The sequence below is a fragment of the Heliangelus exortis genome, chromosome 5, assembly GCF_036169615.1.
Source record: "Heliangelus exortis chromosome 5, bHelExo1.hap1, whole genome shotgun sequence".
Lineage (NCBI taxonomy): Eukaryota > Metazoa > Chordata > Aves > Apodiformes > Trochilidae > Heliangelus > Heliangelus exortis.
Window position 1 is genome coordinate 23,094,321 of NC_092426.1, and position 27,872 is coordinate 23,122,192.

General features: G+C 53.2%; 2 protein-coding genes across 2 annotated transcripts in view; one reads left to right on the plus strand and one right to left on the minus strand.

Moving 5' to 3' along the window:
- LTBP2 (latent transforming growth factor beta binding protein 2) overlaps positions 1 to 21,607 on the plus strand; it is a 72,846-nt gene extending 51,239 nt beyond the window's left edge. Inside the window, exons 10-35 of the mRNA XM_071745997.1 lie at positions 487 to 609; positions 1,108 to 1,272; positions 2,098 to 2,328; positions 2,901 to 2,923; positions 4,125 to 4,164; positions 4,571 to 4,666; positions 5,745 to 5,870; positions 6,064 to 6,192; positions 6,577 to 6,696; positions 7,609 to 7,728; positions 7,923 to 8,045; positions 8,251 to 8,376; positions 10,817 to 10,939; positions 11,241 to 11,366; positions 11,463 to 11,585; positions 11,812 to 11,943; positions 13,085 to 13,210; positions 13,997 to 14,140; positions 14,415 to 14,606; positions 14,729 to 14,809; positions 15,409 to 15,537; positions 15,752 to 15,892; positions 16,125 to 16,292; positions 16,812 to 17,087; positions 17,315 to 17,464; positions 20,707 to 21,607. Of these exons, the coding sequence (XP_071602098.1) occupies positions 487 to 609; positions 1,108 to 1,272; positions 2,098 to 2,328; positions 2,901 to 2,923; positions 4,125 to 4,164; positions 4,571 to 4,666; positions 5,745 to 5,870; positions 6,064 to 6,192; positions 6,577 to 6,696; positions 7,609 to 7,728; positions 7,923 to 8,045; positions 8,251 to 8,376; positions 10,817 to 10,939; positions 11,241 to 11,366; positions 11,463 to 11,585; positions 11,812 to 11,943; positions 13,085 to 13,210; positions 13,997 to 14,140; positions 14,415 to 14,606; positions 14,729 to 14,809; positions 15,409 to 15,537; positions 15,752 to 15,892; positions 16,125 to 16,292; positions 16,812 to 17,087; positions 17,315 to 17,464; positions 20,707 to 20,873 (3,500 nt within the window). The 3' untranslated portion in view covers positions 20,874 to 21,607. The remainder of the gene's footprint in view (positions 1 to 486; positions 610 to 1,107; positions 1,273 to 2,097; positions 2,329 to 2,900; positions 2,924 to 4,124; positions 4,165 to 4,570; positions 4,667 to 5,744; positions 5,871 to 6,063; positions 6,193 to 6,576; positions 6,697 to 7,608; positions 7,729 to 7,922; positions 8,046 to 8,250; positions 8,377 to 10,816; positions 10,940 to 11,240; positions 11,367 to 11,462; positions 11,586 to 11,811; positions 11,944 to 13,084; positions 13,211 to 13,996; positions 14,141 to 14,414; positions 14,607 to 14,728; positions 14,810 to 15,408; positions 15,538 to 15,751; positions 15,893 to 16,124; positions 16,293 to 16,811; positions 17,088 to 17,314; positions 17,465 to 20,706) is intronic.
- Positions 21,608 to 22,267: 660 nt separating this feature from the next.
- On the minus strand, positions 22,268 to 24,361 carry NPC2 (NPC intracellular cholesterol transporter 2). Its single transcript, XM_071745996.1, has 4 exons — positions 24,200 to 24,361; positions 24,009 to 24,116; positions 23,614 to 23,786; positions 22,268 to 22,977 (listed from the first exon to the last, which is right to left on the minus strand). The coding sequence occupies exons 1-4, from the start codon at positions 24,282 to 24,284 to the stop codon at positions 22,891 to 22,893; spliced, it is 453 nt and encodes a 150-aa protein (XP_071602097.1). The 5' UTR covers positions 24,285 to 24,361; the 3' UTR covers positions 22,268 to 22,890.
- Positions 24,362 to 27,872: the final 3,511 nt, after the last annotated feature.

Here is a 27,872-nt window from a genome sequence, read left to right on the forward strand (position 1 = left end):
AGCAGCAACCCAGAGCCTGGCCCACTGTCCCTCCTTCTGGCTACATGTGTGGGGATGCCCTCCCTGCATTCTGGCATTGAGTATTTCAAAAATAATCCTCTGTGGATGATAGGTCCATATAAACAGGGCCAGGGGCTGGGTGAGAGGACAGGACTTGCCACTCCAGACTTGCAAACAATGACCATGATGGCCATAAGAGTGCCCCTGCCAGGGTGGCTCATCAGAGGGACCACATCTGTTTTCCATGAGGAAGGCAAAGCAGAGCATGAGCCATCCCTGCAGCTGCAGTAAGCAAGCTCTGCATTGCAGATGTGGGACTGCTGTCGCTGTGAGGTTCCCCACCATGCTGCTTGGTGCAGAGGCTGATTCATACGTCAGCCCAGCTGAGACCCCTCTGTCTGCGGCACCTGAATAGGAGGCACTGGGTAGGGGACTCAGTTCACCCTCAACTTCTCAACATCTCACCAGGGTTTCTCCTCTCCACAGATATCAATGAGTGTTTGATGCAGGGCCTGTGCAAGGATGCCAAGTGCATGAACACCCGTGGGAGCTTCCGCTGCACCTGCAAGCCTGGAACCATGCTGGACCCATCCCGTAGCCATTGCATCTGTAAGTGCTACAGGGAGCCCTTCAGTTTGGGAGAGGGGCCTGAGCAGGACCCTGTAGCTGAGTGGAGACTGGAGCATGCATGCTTCATGCCTCTTGCGAGTGCTGCAGAGTGCCTGCTGTTCTGTCCTGCACTTGTGCAAGGTGTAACACTATGCCTCAAGCCCCATCCACCATTCTTCTCCAATGGCATCTCATGACCCCTGCTGCTGTTCACTGCAGAGCCCAGAGGGGATGTCCCTGCAGTGCAGCAGTGGAGGATGCAGCCTCCCAGGCTGAGAAAGCTCCCACAGGACCTGGATTTGCTTGAGACTGACATTGTTGGGGGGATGGCCCGATGACTGGGAGGGGGTCTGGGGTGGGGCAAGCCCTGGGACAGGCTGGGAGGTGTGGACAAAAAAAAAGCCCAAAGGAGGAGAGGCTAAGTGTCCTAATTTCTCTCCCGGGTGAGTGTGGAGCTTGCCCTCCAACCCTGACCCTGACCCTGCTGTTGTGTTTCAGCGGACAAAGCAGTGTCAATGGAGCAGGGGCTGTGTTACCGCTCGGCAGCCGGGGGTGTGTGCTCCTTCCCCCTCTCCCACCACATCACCCAGCAGATCTGCTGCTGCAGCCGTGTTGGCAAGGGCTGGGGGAAGAACTGTGAGGAGTGCCCCATGCCTGGCTCAGGTGAGACGTGCCTCTTTGGCTTTGCCTGCTCTGGTTGAATTGGAGCTTCGGGTGCCTGAACTTGCCACCATGCAGACAACTGGAAGACCCAGAGCTGAGTGATGCAAATGCTGGCCTGTGGAATGGGTACAGCAGCCCAGGGAGTAGATCTGGATAACACTGGAAGACAGAGAAATCCTTGATGGGGAACCACTGTGTACCAGAGGGAGAGCACAGTCATGTCTGTGTTTGGCTTTGCTTGACAGCCCTTTTGTCTCTCATGCATCTTCTGATGGGGTGAAAGCCACATGAGGATGTTTGACATATCTCAGCATGGGATAAAGTGGAGATGAAAGTGCCAAAATCCTCAGGGCTGGGAAGAATCTTGAGGTGGTTTGTGCAGAGCATCTTGAGTGAAGCACTCAGTGCCAAGATACAAGGGATTCTCTTTTATCTGCTTCCTTGTTCAACTTGGACCTTCCTGTGGCATGATCTCTTTCTAGAATTCCAAACCCCAGGGGAGGAATTTAGTTTTCAGTGTCTGGGAGTACTAGCCAGTGCCTGCTAGAAAACCATCCTGCCCTGTGAGCAGGTTCCTTCTGCTCAGAGCATCCATCCACTGCAGCCCAGATGTGTTTCTATAAGGATTTAACCCTTAGAAATCTCCAGGAAATGATAGGATGGCAGAAACTGATCCCTGCATTCACATATATGCCTGTCCAACTTCACTGCTTCCTTCCACTGTGCTATCACCAAATCTTTGTGTGGTAAGCCCACTGATCCCTGCATCTGTCTCTACCTTCCAACCTCTGCCCTCAAAAGCTTTGATTTGATTTTCCTCCACAGAAGCCTTTAAGGAGATTTGCCCAGCAGGACATGGCTACACGTACTCCAGTTCTGATATCCGCCTGTCAATGAGGAAGGCAGAGGCTGAAGAGTTGCCCTTCGACTTGGAAGAGCAAAGGGAAAGCAGCAACTGGACATTGGACTGGGCAGCAAGGAGACAGCAACTGCAGGGCAGCCAGCGTGGGAGCATCCTGGAGGCTTTCCCCCACTCTGGCACTTCAGCAGGAGGGGGTAGTGTGGTGTCTAATGCTTAAAGTTGCTCCATCTGGGCTCCTGGCAAGGGTGGGCAAATTATCAGGTCCTGTCATGCCCCCATGGATTGACTTCTAGCTAATAAGGGCTTTCTACATCTGTACGAACATGCAAGGTGTTCTTCAGCCCTACTAGTGTTCCTGGGGCATGAGACACTATGTCTTCAAGTCTTTGGAGAGAAGATTGAGTGTTTCAGGCTTCTGCAACCACATCTTTGCAGCTGGTGCTGGCTGGCTAGGCTGCCTTCACCAGCATCTCAGGTCTGTGTGGCAGTCCTGACAGTTCAGTCCCTTGGGCTTTTGTCCAGCTCAGCTGGAGTAAAGTATGAGTGACTGCTTCTGCCAGCACCTCCTGGAGTGGAAGCTCCTGGGGTCTGCGCAGCACCAGGAACGGAGTCAAGGTGTGTTGGCTTTGGGAACAAGCTCTTGCAGAGGAATGTGAGAGACTGAGTGGCAGTATCTTACAGGTGGGGTGAAGTTAGGACAGCCAGGATTTGAGGAGGGTGCTTGCCTGCCTTGTCTCTACTCACCATGCACTGTTTCACTTTACAGGTGAAGTTTCTCCTGCTGTGCAGGTGGGTAAGGTTTATCTTGCTACATCTGGGTTCATCCATGGTAGCTTGATGAGTAGGAAGGGAGATGTCATACAAATAGGTGACAGGGACATGTGAAATGTGGTCAGAGAGAGCACTCAGAAGAGCAAGTAGCTGCTTCCGAAGGGAACAGCCTGTGAACTGCAAACCCTCCCATCCTGGCTGAGTTGCAGTGGCTGAAGGCACAGTGCCACATGCCTGGTCAGCCCTTGCTAAGCAGCCATTAGCTCAAACCAACAGGAGCTTGGAGCTCTGCTGCACTAGTTCATGGTCAGTGTTGACTCCAGCTGGCGTTTGCTGGCGCTGGGGTAGGAGCCCAGGCTGCTGTCAGCCTGGTGTGGCTGCAGGGCTGGGCAGGCAGCAGGAGACTCTCTCTTTTTTATGAATTGCACTTGGAAAATGTGCCTCTCTTGATCCCTGCCGTCAGCAAGAAGTCGAGCTGTATCTCTCCTTTTCATCTCTGTGCCCCCCCTTGCTATAGCAGCCCAGCCTTCCAAACATACTTGCAGCCCCACATAGAGAGGGGACAGCACTGCCATTGTCACTGGCTCATAGACATGAAGTGGCTTGCCCAAGGACATGAGAGAAATCACAAGACCGGGCAAAACTGAAAACCTAAGCTTCAAAATTTGAGGCAGAGCTAGGCTGGGACTTGTGTTGCTCAGCTGCCTATTTTCTTCATCCATTGTGGGAAGTTCCTCAGAGCAGTGACCCAGGTTGTGCTCTGACATCTCCTTTGACAACCATGGGTTTACCCAGAGGGGATGCTGAAAAAGAGTGCTCAGCACCGAGCACCCTTCTGGTAGGCAGCTCTCTGAGGCAGGTCGAAGCAGTGGCTGTCATCAGCCCTCTAGGGCTGGCAGTGACAGGGGCAGTATTTACTGTGCCCAAGCACCCTGCAGGCCACCTTGCCAGACACCTTCCCCAGGGCAGTGCCCTGGGTCTCAGCTCAGGGCATGCTGGCATGGTGCCCCTGCATGCGCCCCTAGGCATGGCCAGGAGCTGTGTTTTGCTCAGGTCAGAGATGCCCTGCCAGTTGCACCCAGCTGTGTCAGCCTGTCCTGCCAGCACAGTGTCTCAGAGAGCAATAGGAGCCAGGAGATGGGTGGGAAAGAGTCTCAGGAGTTCTTCATCCCAGCGGTATGCACATGGATAGAGGCAGTCCTATGTTTTTGTCCCTCAGGGTCCTTCTGATGCCAGCATGGAGCTCGCCATCCACAGAGGTGAGCACCCGGCTGGCGGGAGGTCAGGGTGGCTCCAGGGAAGAGGATGGGGCAACAAGGAGGGAGGAGAGCAGGGTGTCTGGAAGCTGTGTCCTCTGCAGGGCAGCTCCCAGTGCTGGGCAGGATGGGATCCCAGCTGGGCTGGCTGCAGGGCAGCACAGGGGACCCATGCCACACTGCAGTGATGGTGTGGGGTTCTAGGGGTGCAGGGAGGTGGTGGCTGTGCAGCCAAATGGAAGAGGCTGTATTAAATAACAAGATGGTGAGGTCTCTGCAGCCACCCTGCAGCACTTTCCCAATGTGGTCTCTTGCTTCAGGGAGTGTGGGGGCTCCAAGCACTGGTAAATCTTGGGTCTGCACCTCTGCCTGGGATTGGGGGCTGCACCTCACCTTTCTTCTTCCTCAGCAGAGAAAGAGGAGTCCTGGCTTGGTCCTCCCCAGCCTGGCCCCACCACCACCTGGGATGCTGCTGTTCCAACACAGATGCCAGCACAGGGCTCAGGTGTGTATTAAAAAAACATATAGATGTGGCACTTCAGGACATGCTGTAGAGTGCATGGTGTTTTTTCTGGGTTGACTGTTGAACTCAGTGATCTTAGAATGTCCTTTCTAACTGTGACGATTCTGTGATTCCACCTCTCTTGGGGATTTCCTTCCTCTCTCTGCTTGGTTCTACGGGGAAATTATGCCCTAAGTTCTGCCCAGTGACTCTCCTTTGGCCAGCCTGCTTGTCTTCCCACATGCCCCACTTGACTTCCCAAAGAAAAGACCCTGCCCTACCACCTGGGGTGTTGTCACAGCTGCCAGCCTGGGAAAGCCAGCTGGCTGTGGGGAGGCACGAGAGCGATCCCAAATGGGGAGCAGAGCGTGTGGCTCCCCAGATCCTTCCCCAGCTGCAGCTCAGTTGCACTGTGCAGTGGTGGCTGCTGGGTGAGAGGGATCACGCCTCAGTTCTGGTGGCTTTGGCTCCGTTCCCTCTGTGGTGTGAGCTGAGTCATGGGGCAGTGGGAGCACAGGGGAGGCATGTGGCTCCCGGGGAGGCTTGTTTACTGTGACAGAAACAAGGACGCTGTTGTTCCAGGATTGCTCAAGTGTCTGGAAGCGCAGTTCCTGCCCTTCTCTGGGGGCTGGAGCACCTTGGGGACCAGGCCTGGCAGAGGCACCTTGCTGAGGAATGTCTCGTCCTCAATAGCCTTTTGTTTGGGGTTGAGCTGTTCCACCCCACCCCTGCCAGCTCAGTGCTGAGGGGCATGCAGTGCTCCACTGCCTCCTGAATCCCTCTTTGCAGGGCAGTGAGGGGGGCTGGTTGGCTACTTTGCTGCCCTTTTGTGAGGCCAGGGCACAGATGAGCATTGCAAGGGACTGGGGCATCCCATCTGGGCTCAAGCCAGGGGAGGTGGCAGGGTCTAACGCCCTGTCCCTGCAGCCCTACAGGCACTGGATTACCGAAGACATAGAGGAGCAAGCTGAGCCTGCTCTATCTCTCCCCAATAAAGAAAAAAGCAACATCCTGGGTGTGATGCTGGAGACACAGGGCAGATCATGGACTGCTGCCCCAACCCTGTGCTTTCTCCTTCCAGAGGTCAGTGGCTGTGCTTCTTCACCCTTCTCCTGTGGAGCCGGCGCTTGTGTGCTCACCCCAGAGGGATACAGCTGCTTGTGCCACCCGGGCTACACATTGGACCCCAGCCACCTCCACTGCATTGGTAGGCTGACTCCTTTTCTGCCTGCCAGGCCTCAGTGGACAGTTGGTCCCTCAGTTTCCTGCAGGAAGGTTTTCTGGCAGCTCTGCTAAGCTCCTGGCCACCCACTGCAGCACGGGGCTGTCAGAGGGCTGGTGGGGTGCTGTCATGCAGCTGCTGTGGTGACTGCCTGTCTTCCTTCCTTGCCTTGGCACAGATGAAGATGAGTGCCTGAAAGATCCTTGTGCTGGAAAAGGTCGCTGCATCAACAACGTGGGCTCCTATTTGTGCCTCTGCTACTCTGGGTACACCCTGTCTGTCTCGGGGGGCAAGCAGAGCTGTCAGGGTAAGTGGTGTTCACCTGGCACAGGGGCTGCCACCTGCCCAGCTGCTCCCCAGTTTCCCACCCTCACTCTGCCATGCACATGCACACACACCTGCACACCTGCACAGCCTCCCTCCCCACAGGCCTGTCCATGGGAGGGGACTTCTGTGGGAATTACCCTCTCCTGCTCACTTAGGGGCAGGACTTTGCCTGCAGGGATCTGTGCAGGACCCTGATGACTATTTCGTGGCAAGGGGATGCAAGGACAGATGGGAGATGGAGGAGAGTCCTGCTACAGGTCCCCTGCGAAAAACCTGCTGCAGGTGGAACATCTCCTCTCCTGCACTCTGCCTTTCATATACTGGAGTGGGAAGACTTCAGGACTGTCTCCCTGTGTGTTGTCAGATCGCAATGAATGTGAGCAGCCCTCAACCTGCCACGGACAGCGATGCATCAACACTCCTGGCTCCTACCGTTGTGAATGCAAGGAAGGCTTCACCTTGGGCCCCAGAGGACAATGTGAAGGTGAAGCTTGCCACTCCCTGTTTCCCTGTGTCCCTCTGCCTCCAACTCACTCTGCAGGGCTGAACACCTCCTTCTCTCACCAGTCCATGTCTCCTGCATGTTTCTCTGCTCTGTGCCTTCCCTGAGAGCTGCCTATCATCTCCTCTACCTGCAGGAGGGACAGAGTCTCCTGGGTTGGGAGAGAAAAGTTCTCCTGAGATCCTATCCCACCTCCCCAGGGAGATCCCCCATGACCAGCCCATCCTGTTCAGGGAGGAGATGGCTGTGCATTTTTGTGCCAGCTTGTTACCAGATCCTTGTGCTGGAAAGTGGACTGCAGAGAGTGCAGGCTGCAGGGACTCGGGCCACCTGTCCCCATGGCGTCCCGCTCACGGGGCATGACCTGGGTCCTTCAGAGCACTCAACCTTGTGAACATACAGTGTGCCTGATCAAAGATCCCAGTTTCTCGGTGGCTCATCCGCAACAGAGAGTGGGAGACTATTTTAGGAGGCAGTATGGTAAACATACTGCACAGAATGCTACTCCCCAAGCATGGCCTCCAGAAAGCACTTGCCTTAAGGACTTCCTGATCTGCATCCTAATCATAGTTTCGAAAGTCCCTGATGAAACAGTTCTGCACAGATGCTCTCTGATCCTTTTCTCTGCCCATGCACATTCCTGGCCTTGGCAATATCCTGTGACAGTTCATTTTGCTGTTGGATTACATCAGCCCTCAGGTGTGGGTGTAGGACCCTTGGGTGATAAGTGGCACTATAAGAAGTGTTGCCCAAGTCTTGGCAAACTCATCTCACCTCCTTTGGGGCATTTCTGTGCCCTGGAGGGTGGCTTTGAGGATCCAGCTGGAGGAGACATCCTGGAGAAGGCTGCACTGTTTACCACTGGGAGCCTGAAAGGAGTTTGTTTCTTGGCAGATATAAATGAGTGTGTGGATCCCAGCCCTTGCCGCCGTGGGAAGTGTGTCAATACTCTGGGCTCCTACAAGTGTGTCAGCTGTGAGGGTGGCTACCAGCCCAGGAACGGAAGATGTGTTGGTGAGGAACATGGGCTGCCTGTGGGAGGCACCCTCTCCCTTCACCTGCTCTCTGCAAGCCTGTAAAGGAGCAGTATGCTCCTCCTGTGGGCAGCCAGCCTGCATGGCCAGGGGAGAGTGCCCTCACCGTTTCTGTGGCCAGGGATAGCCCTGAGCACCCTTCCATTGCGTCTTTCTGTCTGCTGTGTCATGCAGATGTGGATGAGTGTCTCGTGGAAGGGACCTGTGCTCACGGGCGCTGTGTCAACCTGGATGGCTCCTTCCGCTGTTCCTGCTACCGGGGCTACGAGGTGGCACCTGATGGGAAGAGCTGCCAAGGTACTGGGGAGCTGTGAGTCCAGACACCGAGTCCAGAGCTTTCTCTGGGCTCTTCCTGAGCACTTGGCTCTGCCTGAGTCCTGGCCACTGTGTTGGCTGGTTCCCTCAACCTATCTATCTATGATTCTATGATTCTATCTGCCCCTGGTCACTGTTCCTCCACATCCTTCCCACTCATTCCCCTCTCCCTTGTGTGCTTATACAGACATCGATGAGTGTGCTGTCCACGCTGCCTGTCCCTCTGGACTCTGCCTCAACACCGAGGGCTCCTACTCCTGCATGGCTTGTGACTCCGGCTATGTTGTGTCCAGAGATGGCAGCACCTGTGAAGGTATCTATTTCCCAGGGAAAGAGGAGTGGGAAGGAAGGGAGAAAAGAGAAATTTCCATAGTTGGGTTATTGGTGGGACTTCTTTAGCCCCAGGATCCTTCTCCAGCTCATTAGCTCTCTGATCAGCAGACAGCAGAAGGAGAAAATCACTTAATCACTTAAGAAATCACTTAGTCACTTAAGAAGTCACTTAGAACATCAAGAAGGTGATCTTTCTCACACAGAGAATGGGGGGCAAGGGCTCACTGATAAGACTTCTGGACTAATGGTTCCCTGGGGGATGCTAACAAAGACCAGGAGAGTACAGGAGGCCTAGAAACATGGGCAGAGAGGAGCTTTGTGTGATTCAGTTCAGAACTGTGTGCCTGGGAGCACATGCCCCAAGTGTAGGTCCTCAACACAGGGAGAAACCTTGGGTCCACAGCCAGTGGAGAGGCTGTGTGCAGCCAGAGTTCATGTTTTTTCCCCAGCCCCTAAAGTAACTTGGATATGTTTAAAAAGGAAAGAGTAGTTTGAGGGCTCTGCTGTGCTAGGTTTGCATGGCAAAGAGTTAACACCAGCATGGATTTGTGCTGTTTGCTTTGCTCAGACATGAGGGCACCCAGATCCACCCTTACAGCCTGACTGCCCCAGCACAGGCAGGGAAACTCACTTGCTGGTGGCTGGCCCCAGGGCCCAGGGGACATCCTGGGCTTGAGGCTGCTTGATGCAAATTCTGTTTGGGGGAAGAGAAGGGAAGGGCTAGAGCTGGCAAAGGTATTTGTTTAAAAGATTGGCCATGTGCTGCAAATTTCTCTCTGGAGCTCTGCAGCCTGCACATAGCTGGCAAACAGATCTTGCCTTTGATGTGACTCTCAGAGGACCCCCCTGCACGGGGGCCTCCAGTGGGGGAGGGAGAGGGAGGCTTTCTTTTTCTCCCTCAGTTTTGTTGTCTGAGAAATCCAGTGTGAAATGAACTTATTTTCCATGCAAATTTTGGATACAATGGAAGAACCCTGGTTTGATTCCTACTGTCTGCCCTCCCCCTTTCCCAGGACTCCATGTGAACCTCTTCTCAGCCATCTTACCCAAGCTATGTTAGGAGGACACCTTATCAGTGTTCAATACTGTTTGGGTCACACTGACCCAATGGCAGGATGGCATGTTCTTCCCTGCCTCAGCTGGTGGCCTTGCCTGTGGATCTGAGTTTCATATCTGAAAAATGATAAGGGTTTCATGATAGTTGTGTGATAAACTAGGTTATGGTTCATATCCAGAAGGATTAAAAAATGTTTCTACTTGCAACCCTTTGAGACTGAAGAGTTGTGAATCCTGCTCTGAGGTGGTGGGATGCAATGCTGTTTTATGCCTGTGATGTGCTCGCTGCTGTGTGAAGGGGAAGAGCAGATCCTTGCCCTGCTCTGAGGAGCTGTCAGTCTCAGGGCTTTAGCTCCTGGCAGGAGTACAGCAGGACCTTCTTCACTAGCTCCACTAGCTGCACACCAGCCCATCCTGATTAGCAGTGTCCTCCTGTGCTTCCCTCTACCTTATGGACCTGCTGGCAATGGCAGCCTGCTGGCATGTCACAGCTCTCTGTCAAAGAGAAGACACCCTTCTCTCAGCTGTGAGCAGAACCCTCAGACTGCCAGCAAGGTCTGGCCAATGCCTGGGAGGGTTGAGGGGGAGAGGGTTTGTGGGAAGCTGGGTAAGCCCACAGCCAGCCTTGGCAGGAGGACATCATAGCCAAGTCTGGAAGGTAGAAAAGCAGAGCTGCAGAAAATATGGCTGGTGCTGGGTTACTTCCCTGCTGTTTGGTCTTGCATGGTTGGCTAACAAGAGGGTTTGTCAGCAACTGTGGCTCTATGCTGGCCTGTTGCTGGTTGTAGTACTCAGTGCACAGCTCTGCTGGGGGTTGACACAGGGGTTAGCAGTATCCCTCTGCTCACAGAGTCAAATGGCTGAGGTTGGAAAGGACCTCTGGTGATCATCTTGTCCAACACCCCTGCTGGAGCAGATCCATCTGGAGCTGGTTGCTCAGAACCATGGGCAGATGGCTTTTGAATATCTCGAAGGAGAGAGACTCCACAACCTTTGTGGGCAATCTGTGCCAGTGCTTAGTATCCCTCACAGTAAAGTAGTGTTTCCTGATGCTCAGATGGGACCTCCTGTGTTTCAGTTAGTGCCCATTGCCTTTGGTCCTTTGGTGCACAGGGCACCAGTTACTTGATGCTGTTTATTCTGGTCCCTGTGATGGAGGGGAGTGAATGGCCTTGGCTGACTCTTCACAGTCCTTAACAGGAGTCTCTGCCCTCATATCACTGTGACAAGTTGGTCTGGGAGAGCAGCTCGAACCCATCTTGCCAGCCAACAGCTGGGTGGTGGCTTCTGTGGGTGAGGATCTTCTGCAATGGTGGCAAGAGCTGGGGCTTCTTCCCTCACTGCTGTCCCCTTCTGCTTGGCAGATATTGATGAGTGTGAGGACCCTGCTGTTCAGTGCCTGGGAGGAGAGTGCAGGAACACCCTGGGCTCCTATGAGTGCTTCTGCCAGCCTGGCTTCCAGCTCATCAATGGCACCATGTGCCAAGGTAAAAACCCCATCCCTGCAGCTCTCTGGATTCAGGATATACGGCCCCCTTCTTTCTCAGCATGGAAGATGCCAGTGTCAAAGCAGGTGATGCCACTATGCACGGCACATCCATAAGGCTGTAGCCAAATGCAGGATCACCATGGACAGGGAAGATCTGTTTCCATGGCAAGAAAACCAGGGGCCAGGAGCCCTGCAAGAGCTGTCAGTCACAGACTGAGGAGAGGGAATCCTTGTGGCTTTGGTGAAGGATGCCCCCCAGAGCTGAGTGTATGATGACCCTGTCTCTACTCCCTCTGCAGATGTGAATGAGTGCCTGAATAGCAAGATCTGCAGCCCCAATGGTGAGTGTCTCAACAGTCACGGATCCTACTTCTGCATTTGTGCCCCTGGTTTCTCAAATTCAGCTGGTGGAGTCAGTTGCCAAGGTGAGCTGGAGGTTGACAAGGAGTACCTCAGGTTCTGCCCTCTGTTCCCTCCCCTGATGTGAAATCCAGGTTGATGGTTTGGACCTGATTTTGCAGATGTGGATGAATGTACAGACAAGTCTCGGTGCTCACAAGGCCAATGCCTGAACACAGAAGGCTCCTACAGATGTCTGTGTGAAAATGGGTTCAAACACTCCCAGGAGACTGATGACTGTGTGGGTAAGAACTCATCACTGGAGACATCTGCTCCCTAGGATTTGGGGGATGGATGCAGACAGTGCATGAGGAGAGGGCAGTTCTATTCCCAGCACTGAAAATTGCTGGTGGTTTGTGAAGACTAGCAATGGATCAGGGCCTCTGGCCGACTGAATATGACCAAGGTGTTGCAGTGTGGAAGCAGGGTCCCTGTCTTACCATCCTCATCCCCTTGTCCTCCTCCCTGCAGACGTGGATGAGTGTAAAGAGTACGGGGATGCCATCTGTGGCACGTGGCGGTGCCAGAACAGCCTGGGCTCCTACCGTTGTATCATGGGCTGCCAGCCTGGCTTTCACTGGACCCCTGTGGGTGACTGCATTGGTGAGTACAGCCCCGGGTCCCCTTGTCCTTCCCAGGGACATCTCTGCCAGGAGTGCAGGGGCTGAAAGCGTGTGGCTGGTGGAGAGGCAGATAATGCTGAGAGTTTGTTTTCTTGGCTGAGCTGCCTGCTTGTGTCTAGACTTCTCACTTCTTGGCATCTGGAACAGACACTGCATTGTGCTGCTTTCCGCTTGGAGGGAGTCTTGGGCTGGTTACAGCCATTCCAGGCTTCGTGCTGGACCACGGCTCCCTGTAAGCTGTGCTTACTGGAGTGGCTGCCTGCGCCAGCCACCTGCCTGGCAGGGCTGGGTGAGGGGAAAAGCTGCTGGTACTGCTGTGTGCTAGGCTAGGGAGTCTGGGTTTGGAGTTCAGTCTCCAGCAAACAGGAAAGAGCAAAGGGGTTTCTGCAGTTTTTGGGATTCCCCAAGCTCAACGAAGAAGCTGCTGCCAGCCACTGGGCTTAGAGCTGCTCCAGGACTCAGACTTAGCATCTCCTGTGGAAATGTTTCTGTCCTTGGGACCAGTGGGCTGTGAACACACAGCTGCTCTGCCTGCTTCAGGGAAATCTGCCCCATGCAGTGGTAGGAGGGGAGCAAGATGCAGCCAGCAGGTCTGTAAACCTGCCCTCCAGAGGCACAAGACCTGGTTGCAATGGTCCAACCCCACCTTGCTGGGGCGAGGCAAAGATTTCTCCCTGAAAGCTGGAGAAGAACCAGGTCAGGAAGAATGGGGTATCAGCCTAGATCTGTTTGCACTTGCCCCACATACTTCAGTTGCACCCTTCTGTCTCCTGCCAAGGGCAACCTGTAGGCTCTGTATTTCTTTATGCTTCAGCAGGGACCTGTGCTACCCTCAGCTGTCCCTGCCAACCACCTCCCACTCTTCCCATCCACTTCCCATTCCCATCCTGCTCCTGTCACTGTATCCACGTAGCCTGTCTGCAGCTCTGGATGATGCAGGAAGCTTTTCTTAACACACACACTTAGAGAGGGGAGGGAGTGGGTCAGCCAGGCCCAGACCCTCACATCAAAGGAATGCCTGCCCCATACCCAGGGCTTGGGGCCAGAGAAGAATCTGGGCAGGGAGGGTCCATTGGGAGAGGTTGGGCCTGGGGCAATTCATGCTCTCCCCTCTGCTGCAGATATAGATGAGTGTGCCAACGAGACACTGTGTGGGAGCCACGGCTTCTGCGAGAACTCAGACGGCTCCTTCCGCTGCCTCTGTGACCGTGGCTATGAGAGCTCACCCTCAGGGCACTACTGCGTTGGTGAGTGTCCCACCATCACTCTGCCACTTGGTGAGGGAGTGCCATCAGCAGATGCCAGGCTGGTGTCGCATCTGCATGGTATCTGCATCTCCTGAGGCAAGGACAGGGACTGCCTCTGTGCATGGAGAATCCCAGACATGAACAGGGAAGCTCATGGAGGCAGAAAACCCTTCCCTTAGCACCGCAGATCTCTGGGCCTGCAGAGAGCAGGGGTCTATGAAAAAGCTATTGGCTCCCAGTGAACAAGGAGCCCTTCTCTGTGCAGATGCAAAAGAGGTGCTTGGGGTCTGGAGGCACTGAGGGTGCTAGAGAGATACTTTGTGAGTGCATGGAGAGAACAGTCAGGGTGTAATATAAAGAAAAATGTTTTCACCATGAATACTGGCAGGTGATGGAACAGATGTCCAGGATGGCTGTGCAGTCGCCATCCATGAAGGTTTTAAAAACCAGACAAGACAAAGCCCTGAGCAGCCTGGTGGCATCCCGTAACTCACCCTGCTCTGGGCAGTGGGCTGGACCAGAGACTTCCAATTGACCCTTCAAATCTGGATGATCCTGAGATCCAGTGACTCATTGCAAACTGGATTACAGAATCCTTGAACCCACTGAGAGCAGGATAGGAAGCTCTTGCCAGATTTTTGTTGAGCCTCAGTGTGAACAGGGCTCTCAGCTGGTCCCTGGTAGCTTCCATCTCCCTGCTGAAGGGTGACCCCTTGCTGCAGGCCCTGTGCAGGCTGCCCACGCAGAGGCAGGTCTCCAGCTGCCACTGCTGCCCTTTCTTTGCAGATGTGAATGAGTGTGAGCTGATGGTCGCTGTGTGCGGGACTGCGCTCTGTGAGAATGTGGAGGGATCCTTCCTCTGCCTCTGTCCCAGTGACCACGAAGAGTATGACACACAGACAGGGCAGTGCCAGCCCCGAGCAGCCATGGGTGAGTAGTCAGCTTGGGCAGAAATATGGGTGACAGCTAAAGCAGGAGTGAGGTAGTCCTGGCTGGGGTGAGAGAAAGCTGAGGGGTGGCCAGGGCTGCACAAGCCTATGCAGATGTGGGCAAATTTTCATCTGGGGAGGGCCAAGGAAGCTGAAAGTCAGAACCTGGGACAGCCATAATGCTGGTGATAGGTGTGCTCTGGAAAATCCTAGGTTTGGGATGCTGTGTTGGGTTTCCAAGGACCCCATCCCGTCCCTGCTCTGCTGTCTTCTAGTGGGCCCCGAGGTACACACAGCCCACCTCTCTGACAGCGCAGAGCGCAAGCAGTGCTACTACCACATCAGCGATGTTCGCCTGTGTGACAGTGTCCTGGCCAAGAACATCACCAAGGAGGAATGCTGCTGCACTGTGGGGGCAGCCTGGGGTGACAACTGTGAGACTTACCCCTGTCCCATCCCGGGCACAGGTAGGACTATGGCCCCACTACACCAGATGGGGCTAGTGCTCTTCCCACCAGCTCCACCTTGGTTGCACTAACATGTGATTTCTTTTCTTTCCATCTGCCCTTGGCATCCGCCTCTTGACCAGTGGAGTACCAAGAGATATGCCCTCTTGGGAAGGGCTATATTCCCCAGGAAGATCTGCTCTCAGGAAAAGTCTCTTTCACAGGTATTAGCACCATTTTCTCTCATTTCCACTAGGGGGGAGAAGGCTTTGTGTAAAGCCCTGCATAGAGATGCATCCACAGAAGTGTCTCTCTGGGGCTCTGTATCTAACATCATGCTGCTGCTTTCCTTAATCCAGAGAAATCATAGCTTTGCCAGTATCAGTGAGCAGTATCAGTCCTACCTCACTGCTGGCAGTGACTCAGTGCAAACCTCCCATGTCCATTTTGAACCAGGGATGGTAGCCAGTAAGACACAACCCCTTCAGTTACTGGATAGATCTCCCAGTGGCCAGCTGGCTCAGTCTTTGGCACTTCACCTCCAGGGTGTTGTGTTCTTGACCTTCTAGAGACACACATGAATTTCATATGTGTGAAAGTATCCCGTTCCACATCATTCCTCCTCCTGCTCTGCCTGTGGGTGCTTCCCCCTCTGCTCCCAAACATGTGGCCATTGGGAGAGTTGGGAGGCTCACTTGAGAACTTACTGGTGATCCACACCAAGGTGCCATGCTGGCTTGTTGTGGGCAAAGCACACAACCCAGCCTGCTTCCATGGCTCTGCTTCCTGAAATGCTCTCTCCCTCCCTCCATTCTTCTCACAGACATGGATGAGTGTGAGATATTTGGCTCTGAGTTCTGCCGCAACGGACAGTGTTTGAACACGGTGCCAGGTTACAAGTGCTTCTGCCGCACAGGCTACTTCTATGACCCCAGCAGGCTTGAGTGCGTTGGTAAGATGGCCTCAAAAAGCAGTGGGGGAGCCCCATCACATGCAGAGGCACAGCTGTGCTGCTGCACCCAGAATTGTCCTGGATGGACACGCTGTAGGGTCAGCTTTGGCTGAACCTGGAATCCTCCTGGGTAACAAAAGAGGAGGTGTCAGGGAAGGGGTCAGTGCCCATGTCTACAAGCCTAAAACATTGCTCTGTCCTTGTGCTTGGGCAGACCAGGACGAGTGTCAGAACGAAGTGTACTGCATCAATGGCGAGTGTCTGAACACGGAAGGCTCCTACCACTGCTTCTGCAGCCTCCCTCTCGTGCTGGATGCCACCGGCAACCGATGTGTGAACCTCTCCATCAGAGCAGGTGAGCTCTAGCCCCTGCTGCAGCACACCTTTACCCTGAACAACCTGCCCCACAGCTGGGTCTCCTGGGAGGGTGCAGATGGTGGAGTCTCTGTGCCAGGCTGAGGGTGGCACTGCCAGTGTGCAGCCAGGGCAGAGGGGGAAGCTGGGGCACATAGTCATTTGTCTCAGGACAAGGGGGTGGCATTCTTCTGGATGATTTTTGTGGCATCCTTTGCTTGTGGCACCCACAGATGCCTCAGAGGAGTATGAAATCCACCTGGATGTCTGCTGGCAGACCGTCGCTGACTACATCTGCCAAGACCTGCTGCATGGCGAGCAGACCACGTACACTGAGTGCTGCTGCCGGCTTGGTGAAGCCTGGGGACAGAACTGTGCACTCTGTCCACACAGGTCCTCTGGTGAGAAAGGTGGCATGGCTGAGCATCTCCTGTCAGAGGTGGGGACAGGCTGGGCTGCTGCCTTTCATGCTAGGCAGAGTTGGCCACATATGGCTGCAGCGAGGGCTCCTCTTGTCTGCATTGCCGAAGCCAGACCAAAGAGTGGGTGAACCCCCCCACTTCTGCACCAGTGGGTAGAATGTACCTGAAACTGGTCTGGAATGAGTCCAGTCTCTGAGAGGAGAGTTGCTCTGTGCATCCTGTGCTCCTGCTTAACTTAGGATAGGTGAGTCAGTGGCAGACTGGGATGGGAGTACACTGGGAACTGGGATTCTCACTCCCAGGATTCACTGGCTCTGAACAAATGCTGTTTTTCTCAAAGATGGAGTGCATCAGCAAATTACAGAGCTGTGGCTTTGGAGACCATTGAACACAGGCCAGGCTCAGCTGGCTCAGTGTGGATGCACTCTCTGGCTGTAGCAGAACTACTTCTTTTGAGCCAGGCTGCACTGACCCTTCCTTTTCTCTCACCACTTCCAGCTGATTTTGCTTTCCTGTGTAATGGAGCCAGTGAAGACAGTGAGAGAGGGTCTGAGCTCCGAGAAAGACCTAGGTATGAGTATGCACCAGGCTTGGAAGACCCCCACTATGGCCTTCCCCACCCAGATATGGGCCCCTACTACAACTACCTGGAGTCTGAGTATGGAAACCCCGATGCTGGCTTCCCACGGAGGGAACCCAACAGCGAGTTTCGTGGTAGCCCTCTGCACCGTGGCCCAGGGTGGTCCCCACCCCGCTACCTTCCCAGCCAAACTGGTGAGTACCGAGGCACAGAGAGGTGCCTTCCCACCCAGCCTGTGTCCATGGGGACTGTCTGGTGGGTCCCACTTCAGCCAGGATGCTCCAGGTTTGCAGTAAGCTCTGCTTGTGGCTGCTCTGAGTTGGTCCTGGCCCCACCAGCACCATCTTGCCTTGTGCCCGACATCCCCTTGGTGGCTGGGCAGAGGGTCACCCTAGCCTGACACTGTCTTGCCACCTTCCAGGCCTCTACGAGGGCTTCGAGGGGCTGCAGGCTGAGGAGTGCGGGATCCTCAATGGCTGCGAGAACGGGCGCTGCGTACGCGTCCGGGAGGGTTACACCTGCGACTGCTTTGATGGCTTCCAGCTGGACATGACCCGCATGGCCTGCGTGGGTGAGTGGCAGCCAGGGCCACCCCGTGCTGCAGCCGAGCACCGGCATCCCTTGGAGGCTGCCGCTCTCTGGCGGTGCTGCCCGGCACAGCTGCCGGAGGAGTCCCGGCTCTTCCGGCTGCTTCCATTCCACACAGCTGGGAGAACCGAGCTGGAGGTTCGGCAGGCCACCTACTGATGGCAGCTCCATCAGGGCACCTCAGGCCATCGCACAGAGCCGCTGATCACTTCCTTCTTTGCATAAGATTCTTGTACATCACCAGCCACTCTTAATCTGTTCCTGCTTGCTTTCCTCTATGTTCACCACTGCCCTGGTGAAATTCCTCACCTTTCACTCTGCCCTTTGAGACACAGTCTCTCAAACTTCTCTCCATTTCCTTTACATCCCTATACCCCCATATCTCCATCCTTTTTAAAGTGTAGCTCCTCAAGTCAGCTGAGAGACTCTGGACACCCAGTGGAGTTGGTGAAGACCTTCTTTTTCCTTTAGGCACAATACTTACTCTACCTCCCAGCACCCTTATTGGGCAATATAACTGTGCAGCTTCTTCATACAGAACATGTGGTCTCCACCTCCCCAGATGCTGCTGGGCAGGATGACCACCTGAACTGTTACTCTCCCTTTTGCATTTGTGCACTCTTAATTCCCTTTCCTTGGTTGAAGTGCTTTGCACTTGCCTCTAATGAACTTTCTCTGGCTGATTCTGAACCACTTCTCTGCTTGATCAGAACCCCAAGTGCTGGCATCACACACATATGTTTCATACTCATAGGGATTTTTTCTTCATCCACCTTAATGACAACATTGAATGGAGTAGGGGTCAGGACAGGGCCCTTCAGGCTACACTTTAAATGTCTTTTATTCTAACAGCCAGGTATTGCTAATTATCTTTGGAGTGCAGCTTTGCAGCCTGTTGTGCAATTCTTGCGGTTGCATCCAGACCGTGTTTTCTCAGTCCACTTGAGCATGTCATGTGAGAGTGTGTTGAAATTCTCACCATGGCCAAGGCTCATCATATCCTCCACTTCTCTCTTATCTGACATACCAGTTATCAGGTCAGTGAAGGGAACCAGATTGGCTTAACGTAATCAGGCTTTAACAGATCTGCACCAGCTATTTAATGACCCTGCTATCCTTTGGAGGGCTATGACATAATCACTCACAAACCTGGTCTGCTGAAGGGAATGGTGGTGAGCAGTCTGTGTAATGCTGGATTCTCCGCCCTCTGTTTCTGAAGATAACTTACCAGATTTACCCTTCCTTGAGTCTCTGAGACCTCCTTTTTCCTTCATCTCAGAGAAAACTTCCAGCTTTTCAGGTGCTCCAGAGCATTAAGCATGTGCAGAGTTGCCACAAGCTTTTAGTAATATGGATGTAACTGCTTTACCTATCCGATAGTAAAACCTCTCCACCACACGGCCTCTCCTTCCCCATGCTCCTGCACCCTTATTTAAGTACTTCAAACATGGTCTGCACCCTATCTGGTCACCGTGAGCATTTTTATGATGGCTGAAACAAACCCAAATTTAGCTGTTCCAGCCAGCTTGTCTGGCTTTTGTTTCCTCCTCTGATAAGGACCAGACTGACATTCCCCATTGTTTCCTGCTAACACATTTATGGAGCCTTTGCTTGTTGCCTTTTGTGCCCTGGCTTAACTAGCACTCATTTTAAACTGTAGCCTGTCTTGTTTTTTTCTCCTTCACTTCTCCTGCGTGGTACTTAGTCATCTCCCTGTTTCTACCTTGCTGACTACAGGTCTTAAGACTTGCTACTGCAGTGCTTCCCCCCTCTTGCCTCCTTATGGGGCTAGCTTGTCCTCCCCTCACAGAATGGGCTTCCTGCCCCCACTGCTAACTGAGTGGGGAAGGCCCCAGAGCTTCGTCTGCACTACTAGTGGGGCTCTACTTCTTCTGAGTTTTGTGTGCCTCTGCCCTAAAGTAGCCTTCTTTTACTTTGCCTCTCGATTTGGTGGTCCACAACCAGCCTAGTCTGCTCTCTTCCCCCCTTTTACCTTTCTCCACAGCGCCCCAGCAAGGCTGCCTCCCCCTGCTTCCCAGGCTGCAGAGCTCATCTCCTTTGATGTGCTGCCTTAAATCATCTTTAGCTTCTGAGCAAGCCCATCCTGCCCATGATGATGTTCTGGTCCTGAGGTTTAGCCTAAGTCCACAGCACCTGTTAAACCATTGCTTTGGCTGTGTGCGACTGCTGCCTTGTTCCTCAGTCTCCCTCTTCTCAACATTTCCCCTCTCTTCCTTCTTCTTGTGACTGCTGTGCTTCTCCCACTACCACTGCAGGTTTTGCTTTCACATTCCCTCTTGGGGTCACACTTCCCTTTCTTCGTGGCCCCCTCCACCTGGTGGTAGAGCTCTTCAGGTCTCCCCAGGTCCCTCAGACACTGCTGGGACTTCCTCTCTCATGTGAGTGGCTGGCTGAACTCATCAGCTGCTGCCCACTCACCCTCCCTGCCAATCTGCAGGGGGTAACTCTGGCGTTGATAGTTCTTGGCAGGTGAGGATTTGGGCTCTGTAGGTCCTTTGGATGCAAAAAGAGGGCTCTAAGGTGCACAGGGATGCCCTGCCCAGATGGTGGTCCCACCACAAGCTGGGCTAGCTCAGGCAGGGTGTCCAGGATAGTTCATTTAGCAGGGCAGGCCCGTCGCAGCAGGACAGCCACTGTAGACATTGTGAACACACTCTAGCCCAAATGCAAGCCAGGCGAGTGAGCCCTTTGACACGGTTTGCAGGTTAATAAAACAAGCTGTTGTTTATGCAGCATGAGGTTCCTCTGTGTTCTGGTCCTGGAGGTGATAATCGGCCTTTCATGGCCACCATCATCTGCTTCCTTGGCCTTGTCAGATCAGGAAAGGGCATTTTCCAAGGCTGGAGGCAGCCTTTCTCCCAGATCTTACGCTAGCACAACTTACTAACAGAAAGCTGCTAACTCAGTGTGCCACCAGCTGCAGAGCATGGAGGGGCCTGTATCTGCTGTGCGTTGCTGTGGGGGCTGCCTCCTGTGCTGGAGGATGCCATATGTTGGGGATGTTACCTGTGGGGACTCAGATGGCTATATGGATGTCCCAGGGGTTGTGTGAGGGTCATGGTGGGCATCCTGGAGGTGCTGTGGGGGGGGCATGGGGCACCTGTGGGGGACAGCTCAGGGGGTGGCAGGGGCACAACAAAATGTTAGCTGTGGGCTGGAACTGCTGACTGTGCCACTGGCTCACCCTTGTTCTTCTCCTTGCAGACATCAACGAGTGTGAGGAGGTGGGCAGCCCTGAGCCCCTGTGCCGGGGTGGCACCTGTGAGAACACGGAGGGCTCCTACCGCTGCCGCTGCTCCCCGGGCTACGTGGCCCTAGCCCAGCCCCACCACTGTGTGCCCCAGATAGCCCAGAGCCCAGCAGCAGCGTAGCCCTTGGGGAGCAGGGATGAGGGTGCTCCCCTCTGGCATGCAACTGTGGCACCTGGGACTCTCCCTGGGAGCACGGAGAAAAGCCCTCTGGGGCTGCGGGTGCTTTGAGGCTCTTCACTCCTTCCCCTTTGAAGCGCACAACTTCCCCGCCACCCCTCTCTCCAGGACAGGGCTGAGCTCCCAGCCTCTGCATCCCCCTCCACCCTGCCAGCTCCTGCTTCTGCCGCCGCAGAGCCCGCCCTGACCCGCAACACCCGTCGCAGCTCCCTGCACCATGGAGGCTCACAGGAAGCCTTCCCCTGCCACGCAGCCCCAGCCTTTCCCCCTTGCCCAGCTGAGAAAGGGGGTTCATCTCCCCACCACTGCTGCACTGACCTAGCAACAAGCCTCACCCAAGCTGCAGGTGCTGGCCCTGCTCCTCATGAAGCCCTCAGGCCAGAGCTTTGAGGGAATGTCAGCTCCAGCTTTCTAAAGCCACTGCCTAACCGTAGGGTTCAGTGGAGAGGCCAGAGGGGCCCCCAGGGCCAGCTCTCTGCAGCCAGCCCAGGCAAATCCTTTAGTCCCGCACTTTGCCTTAGTGCCCCATGCTGGCTGTGTGGGGTGACACGGGGCAGGTCCAGCTTCCTATCTGTAAAGTTGTTGGTGACTTTTTTTTTTTTTAACCAAGTCTGCTGGATACTTTTCTCATGTTGTTAAATAAAACATATATTTTGGGGCCCTTGTGGCTCAAGACACTGGGGCTGGTCAGAGTTCTGTCTGCCTTGCCTCTGCCAAGGAGTACAAGGGCCACATCCTCCCTATGGGTCTAACCTGGCAAGGCCACCCCTCTCTCTTAAGCAAATTATCACCCTTCTCACACTGGCACCCTGCCTCCTCCTGCTCCTGAGCCAGAGCAAAGACCCTTGACAGGCCAAATACTTGCTTTTCTCCCCAGCCCCGTGCCAGCCACAGGAGCGAGCTCCAGCTCCCACAGACAACATAGCAATTGTGGCTGTTCACCCTGCCTTGTTCACAAGAGGGGGCTGCAGCTTAAGTACGAGTGTAGGTTTCTGCAGTTGGGATGTACCCTTGGGCTGGTCTAGGAGCTACTTTTCCTGCCCAAGCCATCACTATAAAGGCCTTTAGCAATGCTGCAGCATGCAAGACCATATTCCACACCACCATTTCCTCAGAGCGCCTTTGCACAGCACAGGACCAGCAAGGCAGGAACACAGGGAGACGTTACCAGCTGGACAATCTGGAAGCCAGAAGCAGTGCACCCATGCTCAGGCCAGGATACCACCTCTGTCCATGCCTTCAGCTAAAAAAATGAGACCAGCCCAACCCCAACTAGAAGATGCCCAGCCACTCTGCTTTGCCTCCTGCTCCTCTCCACTCACAGAAGACAACACAAGCAGATTTTATCTAGACTTTATTAAAAGGAAAGTTATAAAAAGAGGTTCAGGAGCTCCCAGCAGCTCCAAGTTAGCAGTAGTGCAAAATATCAGTTAGAGAAAGAATCATCCCTGCAGAGACTTCGAACACAATTTGGCTTTGCATCCACAAAACAACTTTTCCCAACTTTTCCCTCTTCTTCAGCGCCATGGATGGCAAACACGGGTCCCAGAGGCATCCCGGTTGCAACAGAGCAGGAGAAGCACGGGAGGGTGGATGCAGCCAGCATTCCTGAAGAGGCACTAAAGGGTTATCAGGTAGCAGCTCAGACACTAGCAAGGTTCATCACAGAGAAATTCCTTTTTGAGGCCAGACAGCTCCATTTTCAGGGGCTGGAGGATGATGCTCAGCCACTCCTGCAGTAGATACTGCTCCCCCCTGAAGTACTGTGAGAAAACCTCAGGGGCTCTAAATGGAGTAAAAGCCCACTGCCTACAGCTGACTTTGCAGGAACGCAGTACTGGCTGCTCAGAGGCTGCAGAGCTCTGAGGGAAGCAGTAAGAAATGCTTATTATATAAAAGAATTTGGCCTGTGTTGTCTCCTGGTTTTCTCCTCCTCAAGCCCTAATAATAGCAGGGCTCCTCAGCTGGTGATCTGAACTGGTATCTTCCAGCAGAACAACATCTGGTCCTGGTCATCCACCAACTCCCACTTCACAACCAGTTTAATCTGAAAGAGAAAGAGCAAAGAGAAATTAGAATTTTCAGGAAACCACACGGCAAAAACAGAGGTGGGGGGTTGATGTTACTTGTGTGGAGCAAGAAGGTCCTGGTAGCTGCAAAGTGGACTGAGCAGGGGCATTGCCCCCACTGCAGTATACAGGGCACAGTCATATGATGGCTCCTGGAACATCTTACATGGATGGAAAATTCTGCTGTGGGGCACAGAAGATCTCCACACACTGCACTTGGATCCCCACTCTGAGTAAGCGGACTGGAAATACCCTATGTTCTACCAGCTGAACTGTACCCTGGAGCTAAGCAGCCCCAGTTTAGGAGCATTTGGCTGAATATAGCAGGCTCTGCAGGCTACACTGCAGTATAGTACAGAGCACAAATCTACTTGGGCAGGTGGAGCCACTTCTTGGCCATTAGAGCCAGGCAGCTGCCTCTGCTGGGTCTGTCCCAAAGTGGGAGCTTGGGACAGAGTTCACACAGCAGAAGTGCCACTAGGCAGTCTGCTCAGCAGTCTTCTACTCTCTTCCTCACCAACATAGAACATGGTGTTCCTTTCCTCAAAGGCTGATGGGACTGTCTCAGGAAGGATAGTAGCTCTAAGGAGCAGATCAACTGCTTGCTTACTTACACTGGGGTACTCGCTCTTCACAGGTAGTTTGTTCAGGTAGCTGTAGGAATGGCCCTTCTGAATGGGGCACTGGATCCCGGACTTGCATCCATCAGGCTCAGGGATGGGAAATGGTATGTCCACGTGCAGCATCTCACCGTACACCCTCGCTTTGCTGCCCTGACTCTCGATCTCTGCAGAACATGGAGAAGCGTGAACAGTTTCTATCTTACGTCCCATCCTGACATACCCCAGAGTCTGGGAAACACAACTAAGCGACGTTCTTCCTCTCTGACTACCCCGTCCCACCCAGAGCCCTCCAACCCCCCTTCCCCACTCCTCTCGGCGCAGCCGGACAGCAGCAATCACCTCCCCCTGCCCACCCCCGGCACCCCAGCTGGGGAAGCGATGCTTACTGCTGGCGAAGGTGACGTTGATGCTGTAGGATGTCCCCTTAACGAGCTGGCAGGGCTGCGTGGGGCAGGGGCTCACATTCACCTCCTGGATTCTGCCGTCTATGGAACCTGCAAGGAAGAGCCGGGCTTACCGGGCCGTTTCTGCCTGCTAACCGCGCTCCGCATCCCCCCCGCCTCCCCGCACCACTCACCGCAGTCGACGAAGCGGAGGGGCTCGGCCAGAGCGGTGGCGGCGGCGCCCAGGACCAGCAGCAGGACGAGCGGGGACGGCACCATGGCGGCGGCGGGGAACCAGGAGCCTCGGAGCAGCAACAGGGCTACTGGTGGCCCCAGTGGTGTCACATGAACGCGGTGGCCCCGCCCGGGTCAGCTGAGAGGGGCCCCGCCCGGGGGCAGGGCCGGGAGCTCCGCGGGAGGGGCCCTGAGGAGGCACCGCGCTGCCTGGTGCCCCCAGGCCCTGGGCCTGACCTCCTCAGGTCGTGCGGCAAGGGAAAGGGCAGCGGATGTAGCGCCGGGATTCCTCCGGGACAGGGGGAACAGGACAGCGGAAAAGGGGCAGGGGGGAAGGTCTGCGGTGAAAGCACAGCGTTCGCACAGACAGACAGACACCCACACACACACACCCCTCCCACCCACACACACAGTGGCGCTGGTACAGAAGATCCCCTCCCCGGGCAGCACGGGTGCGTTATGTGCTAACGGGCACCAGCCCGAGGACACGGGCACGCACAGCCGGTGCCATGGGCTGGGAACATCTCTTCCGGTGCCTCTGCTGAAAGGGAGGGGAGAAATTAAAATAAAAAAGCTAGCGCGGCAGGCTGGCCCGTGGCCTTATTCATCACTAAGTGTGTACGTGCTGGTGCATATGTTGAAAGCTGTATAACTGGAGCGCCAGGAGTTACATCTCCCAAGTAAGCACTGTGGTTGCTGCCTTCCAATACATTCAAAAGTCAGTCTGGTGAAGCACTGGAGGCTCCCAGCTTTGTGCTATGGGTGCTGAGACAAATCAGAGGATGCGTAAGTCTCTTCAGTAAGCGTTTGACCCAAGCTAAAGTTAACAGCTTGTCAATAATTTCACATGGTAGCAAGTTCTAAGCTTGACAGGGTCACGCTAGGAACACGGTGTAAATGAAGGCACATGAGCTCTGATTTGGTAGGAATGCGGCAGAGCTGACACAGCTCCCTGTCAGACCTCTGTCCCAGTACGGCTCTGCCGACTCTGTGCTGCCGAGTGACTCAGAGCCAAAACCCCCACATTTGGCTCAGCCTTCCACAAGGGCTGCCACACCAGAAACCCCAGAGGTGTTATCAGGACTGAGCTAGACCTGCTTTTGTGCAGCTGTCTGCTGAGTACTTTAGCTCTTCAGAAAAAGAAAATAAAATTATCTCTTCCTTCAGAAAAGAGAGTGGGGGTTTTATTATATTTTAAAGATTGTGAGTAAGCATGCATTTTGCAGAGGCCTCAAGCAGGCAGACCAGTTTGCAGCAGCCCCATAAACCAGAAAACAAACCAAAACCAACCAACAAAAAACCCCACGTTGCTGAATCTAAGCTATGTATTTCAGTCCACCTAGCACTCTTCATAACTGGTCCACATAAAGTCTTTTCCTTGCATGTGGAAACGTCTGCCCACAGAAAGGTTTTCCTTCTCCCCATCTTTTAAGTCTTACAGATGACAAGCAAAGCTGCCTATCTGACTGCTGGGAACAGAAGGGTGGTCAGGGTAGAGCAACACCATAAATTTATGTCGTACATTCACAGGATAAGCAGTGTCATTCTTGGGAGCAAATTCCACAGTGCATTAAATCAAGATGCTTCCCTGTGAAACAGCTCTCCAGATGCCTTTGCTTTGCAGACACTTCTGTGCAGTAGCAGCAACTACATACAAGGCTACACGTTTCAAAGGCTTTGAACTAAAAATTGTTGAATCTAGGATCAGAATTAACACACCCCAGCCAGAACTGGATTAATAAAAAGCCTAGTAAGCCTAAGTTCGTAAAACTACAGCCAAGGCCTTTACACAAGAAAGAAGTAGAAACCTTCTGCCCAAGGTTTTTAGCTGGTATCACATATTTCCATCATGCCCGTTTTGCAAGAAAGCTTAAATTCTTCAGGGCAACATAACCATTATCAGCCTGACAGACCTTGTTTTTAGACAAATGCCCCTTTCAACACCTGATACAAGATGTGAGCCTCCAGGTCACCTTGAAGCACAGCATTTCACTGAAATACTATAGAAATAGTCAATGTAGCTTCAGGCTCATCCCATTATTTTGCAGACAGACAGGTGGGCAGAAGTCCTCATATGTCACTGACATCAAAGGGACCTTGCGTTAAGTTCTTCCTGAAACATCAGGAAGAAAGGTAAAGAAAGCCAACAGATAAATTCTTCCCAGAAAAAACTGATATTCAGTTTCTTAATTTCTGTAATCCATCCAACTGTATTACACAAGGAAGAAGTGTATGGCTCCATCGTATGAGCTAGCTGCACTCGGTGAATCCAAACCCCACTAACAGCATTACACTTGCGGCTTGGTTTAAAGATGTGCTTGAAGGCACTGAATATTTGTTGTCAGGAAAAATCCACATACAGAAACTAAATTTTACAGTTCTTTCAGCCAGAACATGCTCCTTTTGCTACAGATCATCAGAATTCGCATTGAAATGTGTCACAAGCTGCTCTTGCATTCAAGGCCATGCCAGAGGTTTTATTATCATCTGTTTCTGAATTGCTGAAACAAGCTGTTTTCCACCAAAGAAGAAACAAGATGATTTAAGGACACCCATTGAGAAGGAAAACTGAGCACAATGTCTCATGAATTCAATTCACAGACACACCTCTTCAATATGGAGTGCCTAAGGAGAACTAAAGGAACTCTCCAAACTCAGACATCATAGACCAGAATAAGAAGAGAAAAACAAAACACAACCAATACCTAAAAAAGTATTACATCAAGCTTTCAAGAACAAGATGACAAACAAGATAACAGCCTAGGAAGGAAAAAAAACGAGACTAACTCTGGGTGAAAGAAAGACACCACCCTACCCCGTAGCTGACACAGGGAAAAAACAGTCAGTGATAACAAAGAGGTGCAAAGAAGTAGCTCTTCTCCTTACTTACACCCACCTCACCTCTCCTAGCTGCTAAAAAAAATTGCCCCCAGAACCTGAGTCATTCATAGAATCATAGAATCATAGAATAGGCTGGGTTGGAAGGGACCTCAGAGATCATCGAGTCCAACCCTTAAAATTCCTCAGCATAGCTGATTATTAAACAGACAATTAAGTCTGAGTGAGGCTAGCAGCCTTTTTCTCATTCTTTCAGTCTGCAGTAAACATCTGAGCAACATCTTGAAGTGCCTTGAAGGTACCTATCACACTTCTGACACTTAACACAGGTAAAAATGAGGGCAATCAGAAAAGAAGAGTGCTTTTTTTTTTTTTAGGGGGGGTTCGGGGGCAGGGCAATGAAGGACAGACTATATTCATTGTCCAGAAAGTGTTGGAAAGTGTTGCAGTGAGTGCAGTAACAGCATGGGGCAACGCAGTGGGATCAATCTAATACACCCTGCAGCAGAGATCAGGAGAGCTGGTGCAATATGGAAAGCACGTACAGTGATCCCCTGCTTTTTCTCACAGGAATTTTTTATTCTCTTGTCCAAATTAATCTGTTTTGGGGACATCACATTGATAATAACTGCTGAAACACATCAATATGTGTTTTAAAAACGTTGCGTCCCAGTATGCCTGACTGTGGATTCATCAACCATTGCAAGTGTGCACTTACACCAGCCCTCCTGTGATACTTCCCTGGCTTTATCCTAACCTCGTTAGGATATTAATTAACACAAGAGCAAGCAAAAG

What these genes read in the sequence shown, in the direction of transcription:
- NPC2 (XM_071745996.1), bottom strand. Translation starts at nt 24,284, where the DNA reads ATGGTGCCGTCCCCGCTCGTCCTGCTGCTGGTCCTGGGCGCCGCCGCC. An exon ending in CCTCCGCTTCGTCGACTGCG is followed by an intron (nt 24,117 to 24,199) that starts GTGAGTGGTGCG and finishes TCTTCCTTGCAG; the next exon opens with GTTCCATAGACGGCAGAATC. An exon ending in TGAAGAGCGAGTACCCCAGT is followed by an intron (nt 22,978 to 23,613) that starts GTAAGTAAGCAA and finishes TTTCTCTTTCAG; the next exon opens with ATTAAACTGGTTGTGAAGTG.